The sequence below is a fragment of the Mauremys mutica genome, chromosome 13, assembly GCF_020497125.1.
Source record: "Mauremys mutica isolate MM-2020 ecotype Southern chromosome 13, ASM2049712v1, whole genome shotgun sequence".
NCBI classification, from domain to species: Eukaryota; Metazoa; Chordata; order Testudines; family Geoemydidae; genus Mauremys; species Mauremys mutica.
Genome location: NC_059084.1, coordinates 1,245,252 through 1,267,505, shown reverse-complemented (window position 1 = coordinate 1,267,505; position 22,254 = coordinate 1,245,252). Strand labels below are relative to the sequence as shown.

General features: G+C 54.0%; 1 protein-coding gene across 1 annotated transcript; it reads right to left on the bottom strand.

Annotated features, from left to right (window-relative positions):
• LOC123348274 (papilin-like) lies at window positions 1-22,124 on the bottom strand. Its single transcript, XM_044985783.1, has 10 exons — window positions 21,961-22,124; window positions 18,060-18,233; window positions 16,056-16,229; window positions 14,391-14,558; window positions 13,613-13,786; window positions 9,916-10,089; window positions 6,093-6,266; window positions 3,972-4,145; window positions 2,693-2,947; window positions 1-41 (listed from the first exon to the last, which is right to left on the bottom strand). The coding sequence occupies exons 1-10, from the start codon at window positions 22,040-22,042 to the stop codon at window positions 1-3; spliced, it is 1,590 nt and encodes a 529-aa protein (XP_044841718.1). The 5' UTR covers window positions 22,043-22,124.
• Window positions 22,125-22,254: the final 130 nt, after the last annotated feature.

Below are 22,254 nucleotides of genomic sequence, written 5' to 3'. Positions count from 1 at the left end.
TCACGCTCTCGGCTCGTCCCGGTCACTCTCTCTGGTCGGCCCTGTGGAAGAAGGGGCAGTCGGTCAGGCCAGGGGCTGCTCCTGAGGCTGGGGGGCAGGGAGGGAGGTGACAGCAGCAAGGACCTGCAATCCTGGACTGCCTCATGCGCAGGGCTGGGCACAGAGATCCCGGCACGCAGGGGGCCCCTCGGTGTCAGGTGCAGGCAGAGCGGTTCTGCCTTGGGAGGGGGTCGGGGCCACGGCGGATGCGGCTGCACCGGGCCCTTCCCCGGCAGTCGCCGTCCTTGCAGCAGGGCTGAGGGCACGGGGCTGGGTGACCTCGGGAGCCACCACTGGGCAAACCCCCTGGCACAGAGCAGCCCCGGGGAGGAGGCAGGAGACCCAGCCGGCCGATATCACCCCTGAGCAGCCCTCTCCCCATCTCCACGCCAGCCTCCCGCAGCCCTTCGCCTCGTCCCCAGAGAGCTGGGAGCACCGTGGGGGGAGAGGGCAATCTGCACTCCCAGCTTCCACGCAGACCCCAGGCCTGGGGGAGCTGGGTCACTCGGAGCAGGTCTGTGATAGACTCATAGACTTTAAGGTCAGAAGGGACCATTATGATCAGGGCCGGCTTTAAGCCGATTCGCCCGATTCCTGGGAATCGGGCCCCGCGCCTAAGAGGGCCCCACACCTTTGGCGCCTTTTTAATTTTTTTTTTTTTTACTTACTCCAGCTGCCGTCTCTCTGCTCCGGGGTCTTCTGTGGCCCCGCTCCCCTGACCAAAGCGCAGGCGGGAGAGCGGCTGCTCCACAGCCCCGCTCTCCCAGCTGGAGCTCCAGCCAGAGTGCGGCAAGCCCCGCGGCCCCGCTCTCCCAGCTGGAACTCCGGCCAGAGTGCGGCAAGCCCCGCGGCCCCGGCTGGAGCTTCGGCCGCAGTGCGGCAAGCCCCGCGGCCCCGCTCTCCCAGCTGGAGCTCCGGCCGGAGCGCGGCAAGCCCCGCGGCCCCGCTCTCCCAGCTGGAGCTCCGGCCGGAGCGCGGCAAGCCCCGCGGCCCCGCTCTCCCAGCTGGAGCTCCGGCCGGAGCGCGGCAAGCCCCGCGGCCCCGCTCTCCCAGCTGGAGCTCCGGCCGGAGCGCGGCAAGCCCCGCGGCCCCGCTCTCCCAGCTGGAGCTCCGGCCGGAGCGCGGCAAGCCCCGCGGCCCCACTCTCCCAGCTGGAGCTCTGGCTGGAGCACGGCAAGCCCCACGGCCCCGGCTGGAGCTCCGGCCGGAGCGCGGCAAGCCCCGCGGCCCCGCTCTCCCAGCTGTAGCTCCGGCTGGAGCTCGGCAAGCCCCGCGGCCCCACTCTCCCAGCTGGAGCTCCGGCCGGAGCGCGGCAAGCCCCGCGGCCCCGCTCTCCCAGCTGGAGCTCCCGCCGGAGCGCGGCAAGCCCCGCAGCCCCGCTCTCCCAGCTGGAGCTCCGGCCAGAGTGCGGCAAGCCCCGCGGCCCCGGCTGGAGCTTCGGCCGCAGTGCGGCAAGCCCTACACTGCAGCCCCGCTCTCCCAGTTGGCACCCTGGGGTAGCGGGGGGCTCCGGGGACTATTTAAAGGCCTGGGGCTCCAGCTGTCTCTGCCACCCCGGTCCTTTAAATAGCCGCCGGAGCCCCGGGTTGCCCCTATGCATTCCTCAGGGCTCCCGCGGCTATTTAAAAGGTCTGAAGTGGGGTAGAAGCAGGAGAGCCCCGGGCCCTTTAAATAGCCCCCAGAGCCCTGGGATAGAGGGGGTCTTGGGGGCTATTTAAAGGGCCAGGGCTCCAGCTGCCTCTGCTGCAGCCCTTGCCTTGCCCTGCCTGCACCAGCTCTGCCCCCCCATGCCTGCAGCCAGCTCTGCACCCTGTGCCCACAGCCAGCCACTGCCAAACCCCCTGCCCTGTCTCCAGCCAACCCCTGCCACACACCCTGTGGCCCTGCCCAAAGCCAGCCAGCCCTTCACACACCCCTGCCCGCACCCAGCCCTGCACCCCCTGCTCTGTCTCCAGCCAACCCCTGCTGCACCCCCGTGCCTGAAGCCAGCCAGTCCCACAATCCTCTGTCTCCAGCCCTGACAACCCCTGCTGCACTCCCCTGCGGCCCTGCCTGAAGCCAGCCAGCCCACCCCCGTCTCCAGCCAGCCCCGCACCCCTTGCCCTGCCTGCAGCCAGACCCTACCTCCAGTCAGCCCCTGCCCTGCCTCCAACCAGCCCCATGTCCACTGCTGCCCTGCAGTTCCCAGGGCAGTAACCCTGCACACCTGCTTCAATGAGGGGGGGCAGGGAGCAGCTGGAACCCACACATGTGCACACCCCCAGGGATTGGCGGTGACCCACACATGTGAAACGGTGTTCATTAATAACCAATCAACAGCATATATGAATCAATGTACATAATATATAATTTTATTATTTATATAGTTATGGAAAGTAAATAATAGAAGGAAGAAATGAAAGGCTTTTTTTTTTTTAGTCATCCCTGCCAGGGCCCCGCCAAAAATGTTCAAATTGGGCCCCGCACTTCCTAAAGCCGGCCCTGATTATGATCATCTAGTCTGACCTCCTGCACAACGCAGGCCACAGAATCTCACCCACCCACTCCTGTAACAAACCCCTAACCCATGTCTGAGTTACTGAAGTCCTCAAATTGCGGTTTGAAGACCTCAAGCTGCAGAGAATCCTCCAGGCCCTGCCCCTGTCTGCGTGACCCCGATTCCTCCCAGCGCTCAGAGATGGGGGCAGGGAGCCCTTGTGCCTGGTGATCAGAACGGCCCCGTGCAGCGGGAGGCAGGACTCGCTCTGCAGACCCCCGGCACTATGCTGAACCTCACCTGCCGTGGGGGTTTGGCAAGTCCGGCCACACCCATTACTGCAGCACTTTTCTGCTCCAGGACAGTCGTCATCATCATTGCATCCCAGAATGCAGAGCCCTCCGGTTGTCTTGGGGCAGAACCCGGGTTTCTCTGGAAGACAGAACGGTCCCATGGCACTGAGACACCTGGCTGGTAACAAAGCCCAACAGCTCCATGTGGGGCTGAGCGGGGTCCTCAGAGAAATGCACCAGCCCTGGAGACAGCAGTGAGAGATTAGATACCAGATGGAAAACTGCCCCCAGGCCTGCGCTCAGGGCACCCCTGGCCTCTGCCCTAGAGCTAGGGGTCCCCGCCCAGTCCCTCTCCAGTCCCTGTCTCACCGAGAGCTCAGCGTAGGGAGGGGCGGCCTTCCAGCCAAGAAACCTCCACTTCCAGCTTCAGCCAGGCTCTCCCGGGCCGAGCCCCGCCCAGCTCTAGGGGTGAGGGGAGGAATTCTGTCCCAGGGGTGCCAGCGAGGGAAGGGTGGATAAACACGGCGCTAAGGGATGCAAAGGGAGCGGCCGAGGGGCAGGACCGCCCGCAGGAGCGAACATCTCTGTGGTTCTCTGTGAATCCTGCACAGAGCTCGTGTCTCTCATGCTGGGCTGATGGGAGATCCTGGCTGTGCCGCGCCCAGCCCCTTTGGGGGCCATAACAGTAACAGCGTTTCCAACGGGTGCAGAGTGGCGACCGGGAGGGCCAAGGGCTCGTCCCAGCTGCGCTCTCACCCCTGCAAAGAGGCACCTCCCTGGGTAGCCGTTTGTTCCGTTTGACAACAGGAGAAGGGGAGCAGTTGCTGAGTCACCCAACGGCCTTAGAAAATGACGTGTTCGTTCCTGTTCCAAAGGGAAATGTAGGAACAGGCTGGCGCCTTTGCAATGTGACAAGCACCTGCTCTGGTCAGGACTTTACACCACCCCACCCATGAGGGGAGGGGTAGCTCAGTGGGTTGAGCACTGGCCTGCTAAACCCAGGTTGTGAGCTCAATCCTTGAGGGGACACTTAGGGACCTGGGGCAAAATCAGTCCTTGGTCCTGCTAGCGAAGGCGGGGGCTGGACTCGATGACCTCCCGGGGTCCCTTCCAGCTCTGTGAGATAGGTCTAGCTTAGCCCCATCCCTCTGTCACTCTCGTACCTGCACTTCCGCAGGTCCTGAGACATTCGTCGACGGAGGCAAACCTGTTCCCATTGCCCTCGCAGCCGCCGTAGGTGAACGCCTCACACTTCTTGGTGACCGAGTTGTAGAAGTAGAGGGTCACGTAGGAAAAACATGAGCCAGAGTCCACAGGGAGTTTGCAAACATCATTAACTGCAAAGGAGGAAAGGGGGAAATCTGCAAAGGAACTGAGCCTCGCACTGCAAGCGAACAAGGGCCCGGGCTCTGGAGTGGGTGAGAAGGGTGGGAGCTGAGGCTAACCAAGGCCTTGACCCAAATGCCCGAGAGCTGCGGGTGTATCAGAGCCGCATGTGAAACCCAGGCACAAGAATTACGCCAGTTCAGCTATTCGTGGAAGCACCGTGGGCCAGGTTTTCATGAACGTTAGGCAGCCAAATGGGCAGACAAAATGCACGTGCAATTTTCCAAGCAAATTAGGTGCATAAATTCGCATGATGAACATTCTAGGAATTGGGATTTATCTACAAAATTGACATTTTTTTCTGCTGTCTTTATATAATTCATGTTAAACAATTTGGTCTAGACCTGAACTACAGTCTCACTATAACTCGGAAAAACTGTAACACTGATTGACGTCATTTAGCCACAAGCAATACTGAACTCTCAGTGCCGAGGAGTGCGCCCCGTCATGCTGCTTGAAGGGATCCTGCAGCTCTGGAATCCTCGGAGCCAGGGAAGGGCCTGGAGGCTGGAGCAGGAGTTTGCCTGGGGATGCACTGCAGGACCTTGTGCCTGGTATGTACAATACCATCGCCTTTCACTGCTGATCCACCGGGCACTGACTACTGGCGGGGCCTGAGTGTGCTGCCAGCGCTCACGATTTTGTCGTGCTGTGACAAAGTGGGAATGTTCTTGATGTGGGGAGCAGGCAGGGCAGTGGAAGGTGAAAGGCCTGCAGTTACACCTGCCAGTGCCCAGTAAGCGAGGGGCCGGGCTCATCCCAGGGCTCAGCTGCATTCGGGATCAGGTTCGGACAGTCTAGTTCTGCTGTGTGTGGAATCTCTGAGCCAAAGGCAAAGCTGGGCTCCTGGGCGCTCTCAGGGGTTAATGAGGAAATGCCCAGCGCCCATGGCCGCTGTGTGAGCCGTTTCTCCAGCACTAAGTGTCCTGCCCCGTGAGCCCCCACCCCAGCAGTGCCAGAGATGAGCATGACTCGTCTGAGCCAGGCCAGCAGGTGTGCGGTCCTGGGGGAAAGGCTATAGACGTGTTCAGCAGGATTGTTCTTGTCATTAACTCCCTAGCCTCCTCTGTACAGCCCCTAGCACAACGAGGCCCTGGTCTGTGCAGGCACTGCTGTGATGTAGCTAATCAGTCATTATAGTGGTGATCAACCTGTAACCGGGCGGTACTCACCCCTGCGGCGCCTCCTGCTGGTGACTCATGGAATTAGCTCCGTCCAGCACCGGAGCGCCCTCTGCAGGCCAGTGATCCACCTGTTCGTCTGGCCCCCGTGTCCCTCCCTGGACCCGGTGCCCCTTTCTCTGGGGTGCTGCCCCCTGACAATAACCCCCGTCTCTCTGGGTCTCCCCTCCTTAGGGAACCCTCACCCTCTATCCCTACCTTGCCTCAGTGTATGGCTACTGCCAGTCATTGTCTAGCCCCCACTCTGGGCAGACTGCAGTCTCAGCCAACTCATCCCTGGCAAGGAGGGTTTGGACCTGCTGCTTTGTCCTACCCCTGGGCCGCCCTCTGCAACCCACAGTACCTATCGGCCCACTCCTAGGCCGCAGCCTGGGGCTTTCTAGGCTGGAGCTCCCCGGCTCCTCAGCCTTCCCCAGCCCTGCTGCACTCAGGTACCTGGTCTCTCTTTCCCAGCAGCTAGGCCCATCTCTCTCTGAAGGCAGAAGAGAGACTGTCTGGGCTCCTAGCTTCCCTGCCTTTTATAAGGCCCTGCTCCTCAGTTTGGGGCGTGGCCCCCAGCTGTAGCCACTTCCCCAATCAGCTCAGCTCTGTCAGGCCACTTTTAACCCCTTAAAACCCCGGAGCAGGGTCCACCCTGCTACAAACCCCTGTGGCTTTCACGTTTCAATTATCTGGCAGCTCCCGACCCAACTAGCTGAGTTTCTCTCACTCGCTTACCTGGTCGCACACAGGTCTCAAGACATTCGTCTTTGGTGGCAAACCTGTTCTCATTGCCCTGGCAGCCACCGTACCTGAACTTCTCACATTTCTTGGTGACCGAGTTGTAGAAGTAGCGGGTCACGTAGGCCTGACATGGGCCAGGCTGCATAGGGAGCTGGCAGATATTTGTATCTACAGAATAACGACAGACGGGTTAGGAGGAACAGGGGCTGTGAAAGATCTCAGCCTCCTATTCAACACCAACAAGGCCACAGGCTCCATGAGGGGTGAAAGAGGCAGCAACTGGGGTCTGACCTGAGGCTAAAAGAGACCTTGTCCCTAGTGCTAGAAAGCGTATGTATCAGCTGTACCGAGCCCCATGTACTATCAATGCTCAGGAATGACATCATTAACTTTGACATGCGTCTGACGAAGTAGGGATTCACCCATGAAAGCTTATGCTCCAATACATCTGTTAGTCTATAAGGTGCCACAGGACTCTTTGTCCTGAGTAGGGAGGGAAATAGACTTCTAGGATGGAGGCTGGCACAACTGATTAAGAGAGCTTTAAACTAGGAATTTGGGGGAGATGGTTGGGAGATGTCCAGGTAATCTCCACGCTGGAATTTAACATGAGAGAGAAGAAAACAAAGTAAGAGAGGATACAGCCGTGGGCAGGAGAATGGACGTAAGGAGGAAGGGTAGTGTAGATACCAGTCTAATAGGTGATACTGGTGGTAGAATGTCTGGGCCTAATTGGGTAAAGAATGTCAGTGAAGCCAAACGGCAAAAATTAAGATGTCTGTACACTAATGCGAGGAGCCTAGGTAACAAAATGGAGGAACTAGAGCTACTGGTGCAGGAAGTGAAACTGGCTATTATAGGGATAACAGAAACATGGTGGAATAGTAGTCATGACTGGAGTACAGGTGTTGAAGGCTATGTGCTGTTTAGCAAAGACAGAAATAAAGGCAAAGGTGGTGGCGTAGCATTGTATATCAATGATGAGGTTAACTGTAAAGAAATAAGAAGTGATGGAATGGATAAGACAGAGTCTGTCTGGGCAAAAATCACATTGAGGAAGAAAGCTACTAGAGCCTCCCATGCGATAGTGCTTGGGGTGTGCTACAGACTGCCGGGATCAGATTTGGATATGGATAGAGACCTTTTTAATGTTTTTAATGAAGTAAATACTAATGGGAATTGTGTGATCATGGGAGACTTTAACTTCCCAGATATAGACTGGAGGACAAGTGCTAGTAACAATAATAGGGCTCAGATTTTTCTGGATGTGATAGCTGATGGATTCCTTCACCAAGTAGTTGAAGAACCAACAAGAGGGGATGCCATTTTAGATTTGGTTTTGGTGAGTAGTGAGGACCTCATAGAAGAAATGGTTGTAGGGGCAACCTTGGTTTGAGTGATCATGAGCTAATTCAGTTCAAACTAGATGGAAGGATAAACAAAAATAGACCTGGGACTAGGGTTTTTTATTTCAAAAGGGCTAACTTTAAAGAATTAAGAAAATTAGTTAGGGAAGTGGATTGGACTGAAGAACCTGTGGATCTAAAGGTGGAAGAGGCCTGGAATTACTTCAAGTCAAAGTTGCAGAAACTATCAGAAGCCTGCATCCCAAGAAAAGGGAAAAAAATCATAGGCAGGAGTTGTAGACCAAGCTGGATGAGCAAGCATCTCAGAGAGGTGATTAAGAAAAAGCAGAAAGTCTACAAGGAGTGGAAGATGGGAGGGATTAGCAAGGAAAGCTACCTTATTGAGGTCAGAACATGTAGGGATAAAGTGAGAAAGGCCAAAAGCCATGTAGAGTTGGACCTTGCAAAGGGAATTAAAACCAATAGTAAAAGGTTCTATAGCCATATAAATAAGAAGAAAACAAAATAGAAGAAGTGGGACCGCTAAACACTGAGGATGGAGTGGAGGTTAAGGATAATCTAGGCATGGCCCAATATCTAAACAAATACTTTGCCTCTGTCTGGTGACTCTTGCCCACATGCTCAGGGTTTAACTGATCACCATATTTTGGGTTGGGAAGGAATTTTCCTCCAGGGCAGATTGGCAGAGGCCCTGGGGGGTTTTCACCTTCCTCTGCAACGTGGGGCATGGGTCACTGGAGGATTCTCTGCACGTTGAGGTATTTAAACCACAATTTGAGGACTTCAATAACTCAGACATAGGTTAGGGGTTTGTTACAGGAGTGGGTGGGTGAGATTCTGTGGCCTGCATTGTGCAGGAGGTCAGACTAGATGATCATAATGGTCCCTTCTGACCTTAAAGTCTATGAGTCTATGAGTCGCTTTTTATCATTAACATTATTACTGCAGAAGGTTTCGGGCCAGGTTTTCAGAAGCATTGGGCAGACAAAGGGGCAGACAAAATGCATGTGCCATTTGCCGTTCAAATTAGGTGCCTAGATTGGCATGCTGAACATTCTGGGAATTGGGATCCAACTGCAAAAATCACTGATCTTTCTTTTGCTGATCTAATGTTATTTCTGTTAAGTGATTTTGTCCAGATCTTAACAAATAGTCCCCCTATAACTGGAATAAAATGTAATGCTGATCAGCATCAATGAGCTAAAAGCGAAACTGAAAGCTCAGTGCAGAGGCAGTGAGATCTGTCATGCTGGTTGAAGGGACGATACAGCTTTGAAATGACATGCATCCAATGAAGTGGGTTTTAGCCCACGAAAGCTCATGCTCAAATAAATTTGTTAGTCTCTAAGGTGCCACAAGGACTCCTCATTCTTTGAAATCCTGACGTCCTGAGCCAGGGAGGCTGTGGCTGGAGCTTTGTCTGGGGATGCACAGGAGGATCTTGTCCCCAGTATTGACAAAACCTTTTCACTGCTGATCAGACTGACATGGAATGAAACCAGCCCAGTAACTCTCAGGAGAGTCCCCAGCTGGGGTGGCTGCTGGGTCACTGGGGAACCCTGAATGTATCTTAGTGACATCATCACACACCCCATGCTGGGTAATGAACCAAAGCAAGACGGTTCAGTTTTGGGGTGCAAGGCTGGGGGCTTGGCAGATTTGCTGGTGCCTTTCTCTGTGTGATTCGTGAGCAGCTCTGGGAGCATTCATGCGATAGAGCTGGGTGCGGGGCTCCGCATGCTGTTGTGCGGAGTGATCACAGCCCCTGAAGGGGCTTTCTGCTTGTCACTCGCAAAGCCTTGTGAGAGTCAGCCCAGGGTGGAGAGTTAGGGGGGCCCAGCAGAACCCCAGTTCCAGGTTGTACCCCAGGGATCACGTTACAAGGACCCCTGAGCAAAGGCAAAGGTCGTGGGCGCTCTCAGGGGTTAACAAGGAAATGCCCGGCACCCATGGCAGCTGTGTGAGCCATTTCTCCAGTGTCCTGCCCCTTGAGCCCCCACCCCAGCTGGGCCAGAGACGAGCTTGACTCCTCTGAGCCAGACCAACAGGTCTGCGGTCCTGGGTGCCAGGCTACAGACGTGTTCAGCAGGATTGTTATTGTTGTTAACGCCCTAGCCAGGGGCCTTCCAGAGCCGGCTGGAATGCAGAGACTCGGGGGACCTTCAGCTGAGTTCCAACTCCCGTCATGAGCAGTACCATGGACTCCTCTCACAGTACCCATCCTCAGCCCTCCCACCCTTTGTCTAGTCAGACTGAGCTCCTCGGGGCCAGGGCTGCCGCCATGTGCAGTGCTCAGCACGTTGGGAGATGATCTCTGGTGGGTCCTCTAGGCATTGCTATGATACAGCTAATAATGGAGATCCGTTCCTGTGGCCCCAGCGTCTTTGATTAACATCTCTGCTCCTCGGCAACTCACAGTCCAACTAGCTGAGTTGCTCTCGCTCTCTTACCTGGGCTGCCACAGGTCTTGAGACATTCATTTTTAGTGGCAAACCTGTTCCCATTGCCCTCGCAGCCGCCATACACGAACTCCTCACAGCTGTCGGTGACCGCGTTGTAGAAGTAGCGGGTCATGTAGGAAAAACATGAGCCGGCATCCACAGGGAGCTTGCAGATCTCTTGAACTACAGAAGAAAGACAGATGGGTTAGGAGGACAGGGGGGCCCTCTGCAAAGAATCTCAACTTCCTCATTCAAAACTAACAGGCTCTTGGGCTCCAGGCTGGTTGTGAGGTGCAGCAGCTGGGGTAGGAGATGGGGCTAAAAGAAGACCTTGACCCCAGCACATGAGAGCTCTCTGGGTGTATCTGGTGTATCAGCACCCGGTCAAACCCATGCTCAAGAATTACGTCGTTGAAATGATGAGCTGAAGAACATTTAGGGCCAGGATTTCAGAAACATCAGGCAGACAAATGGGCAAGCAAAATGCATGTGCAAGTTTTCATGCAAATTAGGTGCAAATGGTAGGAGGGAAAACAGCAGAATAAAGACAATGGAATTCAAGAAATCCCCCCTTAGCAAACTCCGCGAATTGATAGGTAAGATCCCAGGGGAAGCAAGTCTAAGGGGGAAAAAGAGTTCAGGGAGTTAGCTGTTTTTTATTAAGATCACAAGCGCAACCTATCTCAAAGTATAGGAAAGGTAGGAAGTCTGGTAAACGACCACCCTGGCTTAACCAGGAGATCTTCAACGACCTGACACTCAAAACAGAGCCATACGAAGAGGGGAAACTAGCTCAAATTATGAAGGATGGATCTCAAAACAACAACACAAGCATGCAGGGACAAAATTAGAAAGGTCCCGGCACAAAATGAGATCAAACTAGCTAGGGACATAAAGGGTAACAAGGAAACATTTTACAAATTCATTAGAAGCAAGAGGAAGACCAAGGACAGGGGAGGCCCATTACTCAATGAGGAGAGAAAGACAATAACAGAAAACATAGCAATGACGGAAGCATTAAATGTCTTTTTTCTTTCAGTTTTCCCCAAAAAGGTTAGCAGCGATCGGGTGACTGATATAGTGAACATCAGCGTAAATGGGGCAGGCTCTGAGGCTGAAATAGGGAAAGAACAAGTTAAGGATTACTTAGACAAGTTAGATGCCTTCAAGTTGGCAGGGCCTGACAAAATACATCCTAGAATACTTAAGGAACTGACTCAAGAGATTTATGAGCCATTAGCATTTATCTTTGAGAACTCATGGCTAAGGCTACGATTTTGTCACGGAGGTCGCGAAAGTCACGAAATCTGTGACTTCCAAAGACCTCCGTGAGGCTTCACCCCCGGCAGCTGGAAGCTGCAGGGTCCCATCGCCTCCCGCAGCGGCAGAGAGCTGCAAGATGCCCCTGCCACCTGAGGCAGCAGGCCCCCAAGCTCTGAGCTGCCATGAGTAGCAGGGGTACCCCGCAGCTCCCTGGCCACTGCAGGGGGCAGGGGGATCCGCGCAGCTCCCTGGCCACCATGGGGGAGGGTGGGGCAAGGGCATCCTGGAGCTCTGAGGCCTCACAGGTGGTGAGGGCCCCAGAGCTCCCAGCCACCCCACAGCTGCCCAGCCCCTTCCCATTTTATCAGGGATATTTTTAGTAAAAGTCAGGGACAGGTCATGGACTTCCATGAATTTTTTATTGTCCATGACCTGTCCCTGACTTTTATTAAAAATATCCACAACAAAATCTCAGCCTTGCTCATGGAGGATCAGAGAGATCCCAGAGGACTGGAAAAGGGCACGTATAGTATCTAGTCATGAAAAGGGGAATAAAGACAACCCAGGGGATTATAGACCAATCAGCTTAACTTCAGTACCCAGAAAGATAATGGAGCAAATAAGCAAACAATCAATTGGTGAGCAGCTAGAAGATAATAAGGGGATAAGTAACAGTCAATATAGATTTGTCAAAACAAATCATGTCAAGCCAACCTAGTACCCTTCTGTGACAAGGTAACAAGACTTGTGGATGAGGGAACTGGTAGACTTGATGCGTTTTGACTTTGGTAAGGCTTTTTGATACTATCTCACACAACCTTCTCAGAAACAACCAGAGAAATATAGCCTAGACAACCCTATTATAAGGTAGTGCACAACTGGTTGGAAAACCGTACTCAGAGAGTAGTTATCAAGCGTTCACAGTCAGGCTGGAAGGACATATCGAGCAGGGTCCTGCAGGAATCTCTCCTGGGTCTGGTTCTGTTTGCTATCTTCATAAATGATTTGGATAAATGCATCAAGACTCCTCAGAAAGTTTGCAGATGATACTAAGCTGGGAGTGGTTGCAGTGATTTGAAAGACAGGATTAAAATTCAGAATTATCTTTACTAACTGGAGAAATGGTCTGAAATAAATAGGATGAAATTCAATAAGGACAAATGCAAAGTACTGCACTTAGGAAAGAACAATCAGTTGCACGCATACAAAATGGGAAATGACTGCCTAGGAAGGAGCACTGCGGAAAGGGATCTGGGGGTTAGAGTTAAGGCTGTGAGTCTGTCACGGAGGTCATGGAAAGTCACGGATTCCATGACCTCTGTGACTTCTGCAGTGGCTAATGCAGCTGGCCCAAGGGCTGCCTGACCAGCTCAGGCAGCCCCTGGGCCAGCCACACCAGCCGCTGCTGGGGCAGTCTCGGGCCACCACGCTCCACATCCTCCAGCAGCAGCAGCAGGAGTTTGGGTGTGGGAGGAGGCTCAGGGTGGGGCAGGGGGTTGGGGCACAGGGGGTGGGTATGGGCTCCAGGCAGCGCTTACCTCAGGGCAGCTCCCTGGAATTGGCAACACATCCCTCGGCTCCTAGGCAGAGGCGCAGCCAGGCCCCGGGTCACTCGCCCTCCCCACGAGCACCCAAATTTAGTCAGGGGTATATTGGACAAGTCATGGACAAATCATGGGCTGTGAATTTTTGTTTACTGCCCGTGACCTGTCCATAACTTTTACTAAAAATATCCGTGACTAAAATTAGGCTTAGTTATAGTGGATCACAAACTAAATATGAGTCAGCAGTGAACACTGTTGCAAAAAATACCGAACATCATTCTGGGATGCATTAGCAGGAGTGTTGTGAGCAAGACACAAGACATAATTCTTTCAATCTGTTCAGCTCTGATAAGGCCTCTGCCAGAGTATTGCATCCAGTTCTGGGCACCACACTCTGGAACAGATGTGGACAAATTGGAGAGAATCCAGAGAAGAGCAACAAAAATGATGAAAGGTCTAGAAAACATGACCTAGGAGGGAAGATTGGAAACACTGGGTTTGTTTAGTCTGGAAAAGAGAAGACTGAGAGGGGACATGATAACAGTTTAAGTACATAAAAGGTTGTTACGAAGAGGAGGGAGAAAAATTATTTTTCTTAATCTCTGAGGATAGGACAGGAAGCAATGGGCTTAAATTGCAGCAAGGGAGGTTTAGGTTGGACATTACGAAAAACTTCCTAACTGTCAGGGTGGTTAAGCACTGGAACAAATTGCCTAGGGAGGTTGTGGAATCTCCATCACTGGAGGTGTTTAAGAGCAGGTTAGACAAACGCCTGCCTGGACCATCCCAGGTATTCGAAGATTTATTGAAAATCACCCCTGTGGCTCCAGCATCTTTGCATTAATGTGCCTCTGGCCTGGGCAGATCACAGCCCAACCGAGTTTCCATCATCACGGTACCTGGGCGTCCACATGTCTGGAAACATTCGTCTTTGGTGGCAAACCTGTTCTCGTTGCCCTGGCAGCCACCGTACCTGAACTCCTCACACTTCTTGGTGGCTGAGTTGTAGAAGTACCAGGTCGTGTAGGCCTTACACGGGCCAGGCTGCACAGGGAGCTGGCAGGTATCTACATCTACAGAATAAAGAGGGACAAGTTAGGAGGAAAAGGGGGAATTCGGCAAAGGAGCTCAGCCTCCTAATTCGAAACTAACTGGGCCCAGTCTTGTGGGGGTCGGGGGGATGCGAGGTGCAGCAGCGCGGTGGGAGTTGGGGCTACCAGAGAACTTTGTCCCCAGTTCATGAGAGCTGTGTGTATATCAGGACACCATGTGAAACCCAGTCTCAGGAAGTACAGGCTGTAGACATGCTCAGCAGGATTGTTATTGTCATTATGTCCCTAGCAGGGGCTGCCAGACAGGCTGGAATGCAGCTACCTGGATTCGGGGGACATTCAAGTGAGTTCACTCCCCTCATGAGCTGCACCATGGACTCCTCTCAAAGTACCCATCCTCAGCCCCTCCTCCCCTTTGTCTAGTCAGACTGCGAGCTCTGTGTGTCTGTGCAGCGCCTGGAACGCCGGGGTCCTGATCTCTGTCGGAGCCTCTAGGCACTGCTGTGATGCAGCCAATCAGCCATTACAATGGAGATCAGTCCCTGCAGCCCCAGCATCATTGCATTAATGTCTCTCTCACCTGGGCAGCTCACAACCCAACCAGCTGAGTTTCTATTGCTCTCACCTGAGCTTCCACAAGTCTGGAGACATTCGTCCATATTGGGAAACCTGTTCCCATTGCCCTGGCAGCCGCCATAAACAAACTCCTCACACCTCTTGGTGACCGAGTTGTAGAAGTAGCTGGACACGTAGGTAAAACATGGGCCGGGTTCCATAGGGAGCTTGCAGATCTCTTTAGTTCCAGAAGAAAGACAGACAGGTTAGGATAGATGGGAAATCGGTGAAGCGTCTCAGCCTTCACATTACAGACTAACGGCACCAGTCTCCAGGGTGGGTGTGAAGTGGCTGCAGGGGTGGGAGATGGGATAACGAGGGCCTTGTCACTAATGCATGGAAGCTGTGGGTGTATTTGGTGGATCAGAGACGCATGTAAAACCCCTTCTGAAGCATTATACCATTTAAACTAGTAGCTTAAGAACAGTTAGGGCCTGATTTTCAGAAAAGTCGGGCAGACAAATAGGCTGACAAAATGCATATGCAGTTTTCCATGGAAAACTAGGAGCATAAGTCAGCATGCTGAAAATTCTCAGAAATGCGACCTGTCTGCAAAATGTACTTACAATTTTTTCTGCTGTTTTAATTCAATTTCTTTGTAGCTCTTTTATCTAGATCATAACAAAAATTCACCTAAAACTATGATAAACTGTAACATTGATTGACATCTTTTAGCTACAAGCAAAACTGAAATCTCAGTGCAGAGGTAGTGAGACCCCTCATGCTGGTCGACAGGATGGTGTAGCTCTGAAATCCTGATGTCCTGAGCCAGGGAAAGGCCTGGAGGCTGAAGTGGGAGCTTGGCCTGGGGATGGACTGCAGGAGTATGGACAATACCATCACTTTCACGGCTGATCAGATGGACACGGAGTGACACCAGCCAGTAACTCTCAGGAGAGTCCCCGGCTGGGGTGGCTGCTGGGTGACTGGGGAACCCTGAATGTATCTTAGTGACATCATCAGGCACCCCAAGCTGCATCACGCTAAAGAGCGTCTGCACACCCGGCTTGTAATAAATAACGCTGGAAGGTGGCTGCTGCTTCGGCTCTCTGGACACCAGGATCCCTGAGCCAACGGCAACCTGGGCTCGTGGGCGCTCTCCCGGGGTTAGAGAGGAAATGCCCAGCACCCATGGCAGCTGTGTGAGCCATTTCTCCAGCACAGAAGTGTCTGAAACTGGGACTCACTCCTGCTCCTTCAGCCCCCGCCCCAGCTGTGCCAGAGACAAGCATGACTCCTCTGAGCCGGGCTAGCAGCTCTGGGTGCCAGAGTACAGACGTGTTCAGCAGGATTGTTATTGTCATTAACGCCCTAGCCAGGGGCCTTCCAGAGCCGGCTGGAATGCAGCTACCAGGACTCAGGGACCTTCAATTTAGTTTCATCTCCCAGCATGAGCTGTGCCATGGACTCCTCTCCCACGCTCGTCCTCAGCCCTCCTCCCTTTGCCTAGTCACACTGTGAGCTCCTCGGGGCCAGGGCTGCCTCTCACTGCGTCTCTGCAGCGCCCGGTATGATGGGGTCCTGGCTCTGCTGGATCCTCTAGGCACTGCTGTGATGCAGCCAGTCAGTCATTAGAGTGGAGATCAGTCTCTGTGGCCCCAGCTGCTTTTCATTAACGTCTCTATTACCTGGGCAGCTGATGACCCTACTACCTGAGTTTCCGTCATTCTCTTACCAGGCTGTCCACATGTCTTGAGACATTCCTCTTTAGTGGCAAACCTGTTCTCGTTGCCCTGGCAGCCACCGTACCTGAACATCTCACATTTCTTGGTGGCCGAGTTGTAGAAGTAGTGGGTCATGTAGGCTTGACATGGGCCAGGCTCCACAGGGAGCTGGCAGATATCTTTAGCTACAGAATAAAGAGAAACAAGTGAGGAGGAACAGGTGGACTCTGCGAAGGAGCTCAGTCTCCTCTTTGAAAGCTAGCAAAGTCTTTCGCCCCAGGCTAGCAGTGATGTGCAGCAGCTGGAGAGGAGATGACCTGGTCCTTAGTGCATGAGAAAGGTGTGCGCATCTGATGTATCAACCCCATGTAAAACCCATTCTCAAGAATTACACCATTTCAACTATTAACGGAAGAACAGTTAGGGCCAAATTTTCAGACATGTTATGCAAACAAATGGGCAGACAAAATGCACGAGCACTTTTCCATACAAATTAGGCACATTAACTGGCATGCTGAACATTCTGGGATTGGGATCCACTGCAAAAATTACTGATTTTTTTCTGCTGTTTTAATATTGCATCTTTCTGATCATTTTGTCTAGGTGTCAATTACAATCTCACCTATATCTGGAATAAACTGTAATGCTGATCAACGTCATTTAGCTACAAGCAAAACTGAAATCTCAGTGCAGAGGCAGTGAGACCCCCTCATGCTGGTCGACAGGATGGTGTAGCTCTGAAATCCTGATGTCCTGAGCCAGGGAAAGGCCTGGAGGCTGAAGTGGGAGCTTGGCCTGGGGATGGACTGCAGGAGTATGGACAATACCATCACTTTCACGGCTGATCAGATGGACACGGAGTGACACCAGCCAGTAACTCTCAGGAGAGTCCCCGGCTGGGGTGGCTGCTGGGTGACTGGGGAACCCTGAATGTATCTTAGTGACATCATCAGGCACCCCAAGCTGCATCACGCTAAAGAGCGTCTGCACACCCGGCTTGTAATAAATAACGCCGGAAGGTGACTGCTGCTTCGGCTCTCCGGACACCAGGATCCCTGAGCCAAAGGCAACCTGGGCTCGTGGGCGCTCTCCCGGGGTTAGAGAGGAAATGCCCAGCACCCATGGCAGCTGTGTGAGCCATTTCTCCAGCACAGAAGTGTCTGAAACTGGGACTCACTCCTGCTCCTTCAGCCCCCGCCCCAGCCGTGCCAGAGATGAGCATGACTCCTCTGAGCCGGGCTAGCGGCTCTGGGTGCCAGAGTACAGACGTGTTCAGCAGGATTGTCATTAACGCCCTAGCCAGGGGCCTTCCAGAGCCGGCTGGAATGCAGCTACCAGGACTCAGGGACCTTCAATTTAGTTTCATCTCCCAGCATGAGCTGTGCCATGGACTCCTCTCCCACGCTCGTCCTCAGCCCTCCTCCCTTTGCCTAGTCACACTGTGAGCTCCTCGGGGCCTTGTGAGATAACTCTTGCCTCTCACTGCATCTCTGCAGTGCCCGGCATGATGGGGTTCTGGATCTTCTGGATCCTCTAGGCCAGTGGTTCTCAAAGCCAGTCCACCGCTTGTTCAGGGAAAGCCCCTGATGGGATGGGACGGGATGGTACATTTACCTGCCACATCCTCAGGTTCGGCCGATCGTGGCTCCCACTGGCCGCGGTTCGCCACTCCAGGCCAATGGGGGCTGCTGGAAGCGGCGGCCAGCACATCCCTCGGCCCGCGCCACTTCCCGCAGCCTCCATTGGCCTGGAGCGGCGAACCGCGGCCAGTGGGAGCCGCGATCGGCCAGACCTGCGGATGCGGCTGGTAAACAAGCCGGCCCGGCCCGCCAGGGGCTTTCCCTGAACAAGCAGCTGCCCGGCTTTGAGAACCGCTCGTCTAGGCACTGCTGTGATGCAGCCAGTCAGTCATTAGAGTGGGGATCAGCCTCTGTGGCCCCAGCTGCTTTCCATTCACACCCCTTTGACCTCGGCAGCTCGTAACCCAACTAGCTGAGTTTCTTTTGCTGTCTTACCTGAGCTTCCACAGGTCTTGAGGCACCTGAACATAGTGTCAAACCTGTTCCCATTGCCCTGGCAGCCGCCATAAACGAACTCCTCACACCTCTTGGTGGCCGAGTTGTAGAAGTAGTTGCGGCTGTAGGTGAAACACGGGCCGGGATCCGCAGGGAGATTGCAGATCGCATTAGCTACGGAGCAAAGAAAGATGGGTTAGGAAGGAAGGGGGAACCCTGCAAAGGATCTCAGCTGCCTGATTCGAAACTAACGGGCCCCGGCCTAAAGGGTCAATGCAAGCTGCAGTGCCTGGGGTGGGAGATGGGGCTACACAAGGCCCTTGTTGCTAATGCGTGAGCGCTGTGAGCGTCTCTGGGGGTATCAGAACCCCTAGGCAAAACCCATCCTTGAGGATTATGTCATTTAAATTAGTAGTTGAAGAACGTTCAGAACTAGAGAGGCCTCTCCCCAAACTGAACAGACTGGTAGGGAGTAGCCCAGGGCAGCGGAGTCTGGAGAAGTTTTTGGAGAAGTTAAACAGAGAAGTGAGCAGACAAATCATATGCCCAGTTGCACACCTAAACTGAATGCACAGTTACTGAGCACGTATGTAAACTGTCTACCTACACATGCATGCTCATGGTCTTTGGACTGCTTGAGGTCAGTTACATGCCCAGTTTTCCTGTTTGCAGGTACTGTCATGGCAGTTTTACTTGAAAATATATTGCACAGATTTGGATGGTGTCACAGAGTGTGGGGGGAGACTAGGCCTGGCACCCCTGACTTCCTGCGATTCACCACGACTCTCAGCCAGCCAGTAACACAGAAGGTTTATTTAGACGACAGGAACACAGTCCAAGACAGGTCTTGCCAGTACAGACAACAGGACCCCCCTTAGTTAGGTCCATCTGGGGGGCCAGGGAGTCCCGAGTCCCGTCTGGGCTCCCCTCCATTTCCCCAGCCAGCTCCAAACTGAAACTCCCTCCAGCCTCTCACTCAGCCTCCCCCCGGCTCCTCCCCCAGCCTTTGTGTCCTTTGTCCAGTGTCCCAGGCAGAGGTGTCACCTGGCCTCCAACCCCCCTCCTGGGTTCTCAGGTTACATGCTCAGGTACCTCCCTTCCCCAAGGCAGGCCCGGGCCATCCCAGCACAACTGCCCTGCCACCTTCCCAGGCCAACGCTCCCCACTCAGCATTCACAGAAGACAAGAACATTCCCATTTCCTCACAGATGGGGAACATTTTTATAAATGAATTTCGTTATCATTTCCCCAGCCCTGAGGCTCCCAAGGCAGGACTAGAATTCAGCTCCCAGAACTAATGAGCTGTTTTCACTTAGTGTCATTCCCACCTAAATCTGGGCTCCTCCCAGAGCTCCTGGTGATCAGGCCTGGTGACAGTGGCGCTGTGTTAATTAGATGGACTATGTAGGCCAAAAGTGGTAACATAACCCAGCCCCTGGCCAACATTAAACAGTGTTAATCAAGGTCTGGGGCTTGGAATACAGAGACCTCAGCCTGCTCAGCAATGGGGCAATCACCACAGTAAAAATCTTTTTAACTTTTTATTAAAGATACAGAAAAGTAGGGAAAACAGCTGAAGCCTTTGAAACGCTAAGCATTAAATAAGGCTTTCGTTTTAACCCCATCCCTAGGGCCCTGTCTCTTTAGCTGGAGAGAGTTTCAGAAGGAAAAACCCCCTTCTCTGGCCTCTCTTAGCTGGTAGTGAAGACGCACCAACTGTCCCGCTGCAGGAAAGAGAAGACGTTAGCTGAGATAGGATGGAGCTGTTGTTGTTGTTAAAGTCTGAGCCCATTTTATCCCAGGTGGTGATTGGCATTCACCTGGCGCTGATTGGGAGGCGATGTCACCTGGGTCCCTCTCTCTTTAGGCCGTTCTGGTCAGGCCATCTCTCATAGTGAGGGTGACAAAGACCTGAGACCCCAGGAAATGGGGTGGGAGGATGGCAGTCATGATGGTGAAGCTCGTTCCGGTAGTCTCTGTCTCTTCTTCCATCTTCCTCCCAAAGTCTTTTTCTTAAGAACATAAGAATGATCATACTGGGTGTAACAGGCAGCTTGGAGGGCTGAACTTCCTAGTGGTTAGAGCATGTAGTCCTCAGTCCCCCACTTGGTTGAGGAGCCTCAGTCTTGAAGGCCAAGAGGGGTAGGGGGATCTGGGCCCTCCCTCTGCACCGTGTCCCAGCTCAGGACCTTATATATGTCAACCCTTGAATAGGGGGCCCTTCCAGCAGGGAGTCAGAATCTGCTGCCCTGGCCGGCTCCCTGCCAGTCTGTTCAGGTTGGGGGAGAGGCCGCTCTAGCCCAGTTTGCTGGTCAGCTGGCTTCCCGGAGGGTCCCATTTTGGGCGGTGCCTTACCACAGTCCTAGGCTCCTTCGGACAGGGCTGTCGCAAGCTGGTGGGGGTGAGCCCCACGATGTCTCTGGGGTCTGCCCAGGTGCTGGAGGCTCCTTGACTATTTCCCTTGGCTGCGGAGTCAGTGCTTGCTCCCAGCTGGCTGCCCTGGCCGACCAGCTGGTGATCCTGCCTCTTTGCAGGTCAGCCCCAAACTGGGCCAGGCTCTCTCCTGTTCTCCCACCCCCAGGCCTGGCATTCACTGCATGTATAATGGAGCTGGCTAGCTGGGCCCAAAGGCTCTCCAAAGGCTGACAGTTTCTCTGCTTCATCACACTGGGTCAGACCTACAGTCCATCTAGCTCAGTATCCGATCTTCTGACGGTGGCCAGTGCCAGGTGCTTCAGTGGGTCTGAGCAGAACAGGGAATCATCAAGTGATCCCTCCCCTGTTGTCTAGTCCCAGCTTCTACCAGTCAGATGTTTAGGGACACCCGGAGCATGGGGTAGCATCCCTCACCGGCTAATAGCCGTTGATGGACCTATCTTCCAGGAACTTATTTTATTCTTTTTTTAACCCTGTTATATTTTGGCCTCCACAACATCTTCTGGCAACAAGTTCCACAGGCTGACTGTGCGTTGTGTGAAGAAACACCTCCTTATGTTTGTTTTAGACCTGCTGCCTATTCATTTCATTGGCGGGCCCCTGGCTCTTGAGTTATGTTCAGGGCTAAGTAACACTTTCTTGTTCACTTTCTTAGGACCGACAAAGGGAGCGCAGAGGGTGGAATAGCCCATTCCCTCATTATTTTGTCCACCAATTAGGTCTAATATCGGACACACCAATTTCCGATTCCACATCTTCTGTTTTTACCAAGCATGATTTAAACACAGTCCTTGAACCACGTCAGTTGGTTGGGCCTTTTATCTAGATTAATTCTGTCGGTTTCCTTTTCATACCTTCCCCATCAGCATTTGTTGCTCTGCAGTATCGCTACATCTGAACAAGGAGCCAGAGCAGAGCTGTCCAAATGGCATGGGGGCAGGGGCTGAGCAGCAGAGGAGGAAGATCTGGGGGGATCGGTTGGGTGGGGCAGGGAGAGGAGGCCGCGGTAGCACAGGGCCCGACAGAACAGCCCATGCAGGCCATCTCCCAGGCCGGGGCCGGGGTGGTCCCTGCAGCACAGCGGGCAGGACAGCAATTGCCAGGGCCCGGGCTGCTGTCTGGGCAGCCGGGAGAGGTGAGCAGTCGACTGACCCCCAGCCTGGGCTCGGCCACAGGGCTGGGGAGAGCCAGGGGGCTCGGTGTCCTGGAGTGGGGAGGGAAGAGCGAAAGGCCGGGGACAGAGCAAGGAGGCTTCACTGGGGCGAAATGGGGGAGGCCCGGGGACAGCCCCACGTCCAGGGGTTGGCAGCAGGCCCAGGGACGCTGCGAGGGGCTGTCACGTGGGGGATACGGGGCAGGACCCGCTGAGAGCGAACGGGGCTAGGCAGGCTCAGGGCTGGGGGCAGGCAGGAAGGAAGCGCTGGCTGCCGGGCTGGGTTGGGAGCCAGGGGCAGGGAGCCCTCACCTTGACGGAGCTGCCCAGAGGCAGGCGGCAGCTCAGCCCAGAGGGCGAGGAGCCCCAGGAGGAGGAGGAGGCCTGATTTCATGGTGCTGCTGTGCCAGGATGCCCAGCGCCGAGCTGCACCGGCTTATATACCATCGTGCCAGCCCGGCACTGCCGTCACAGGAGGGGACATTGCACAAGAGAGCCGCCCCCGCTGTCTGCCCCTCCCAAAGGGAACAGGGAAGCAGCAGGGCCCTGCAAGAGTTGGGAAACGTCCCTGGATGAGGAAGGTGGAAATGTAATAACAGGCTGCAG

Coding starts and splice junctions, on each gene's coding strand:
- LOC123348274 (XM_044985783.1), bottom strand. CDS start 22,042: ATGAAATCAGGCCTCCTCCTCCTCCTGGGGCTCCTCGCCCTCTGGGCT. Junction 4,146..6,092: donor TGAGACCTGTGTGCGACCAG/GTAAGCGAGTGA, acceptor CCTCCTTTGCAG/TTAATGATGTTTGCAAACTC. Junction 2,948..3,971: donor CAGGACCTGCGGAAGTGCAG/GTACGAGAGTGA, acceptor TCTGTCTTCCAG/AGAAACCCGGGTTCTGCCCC.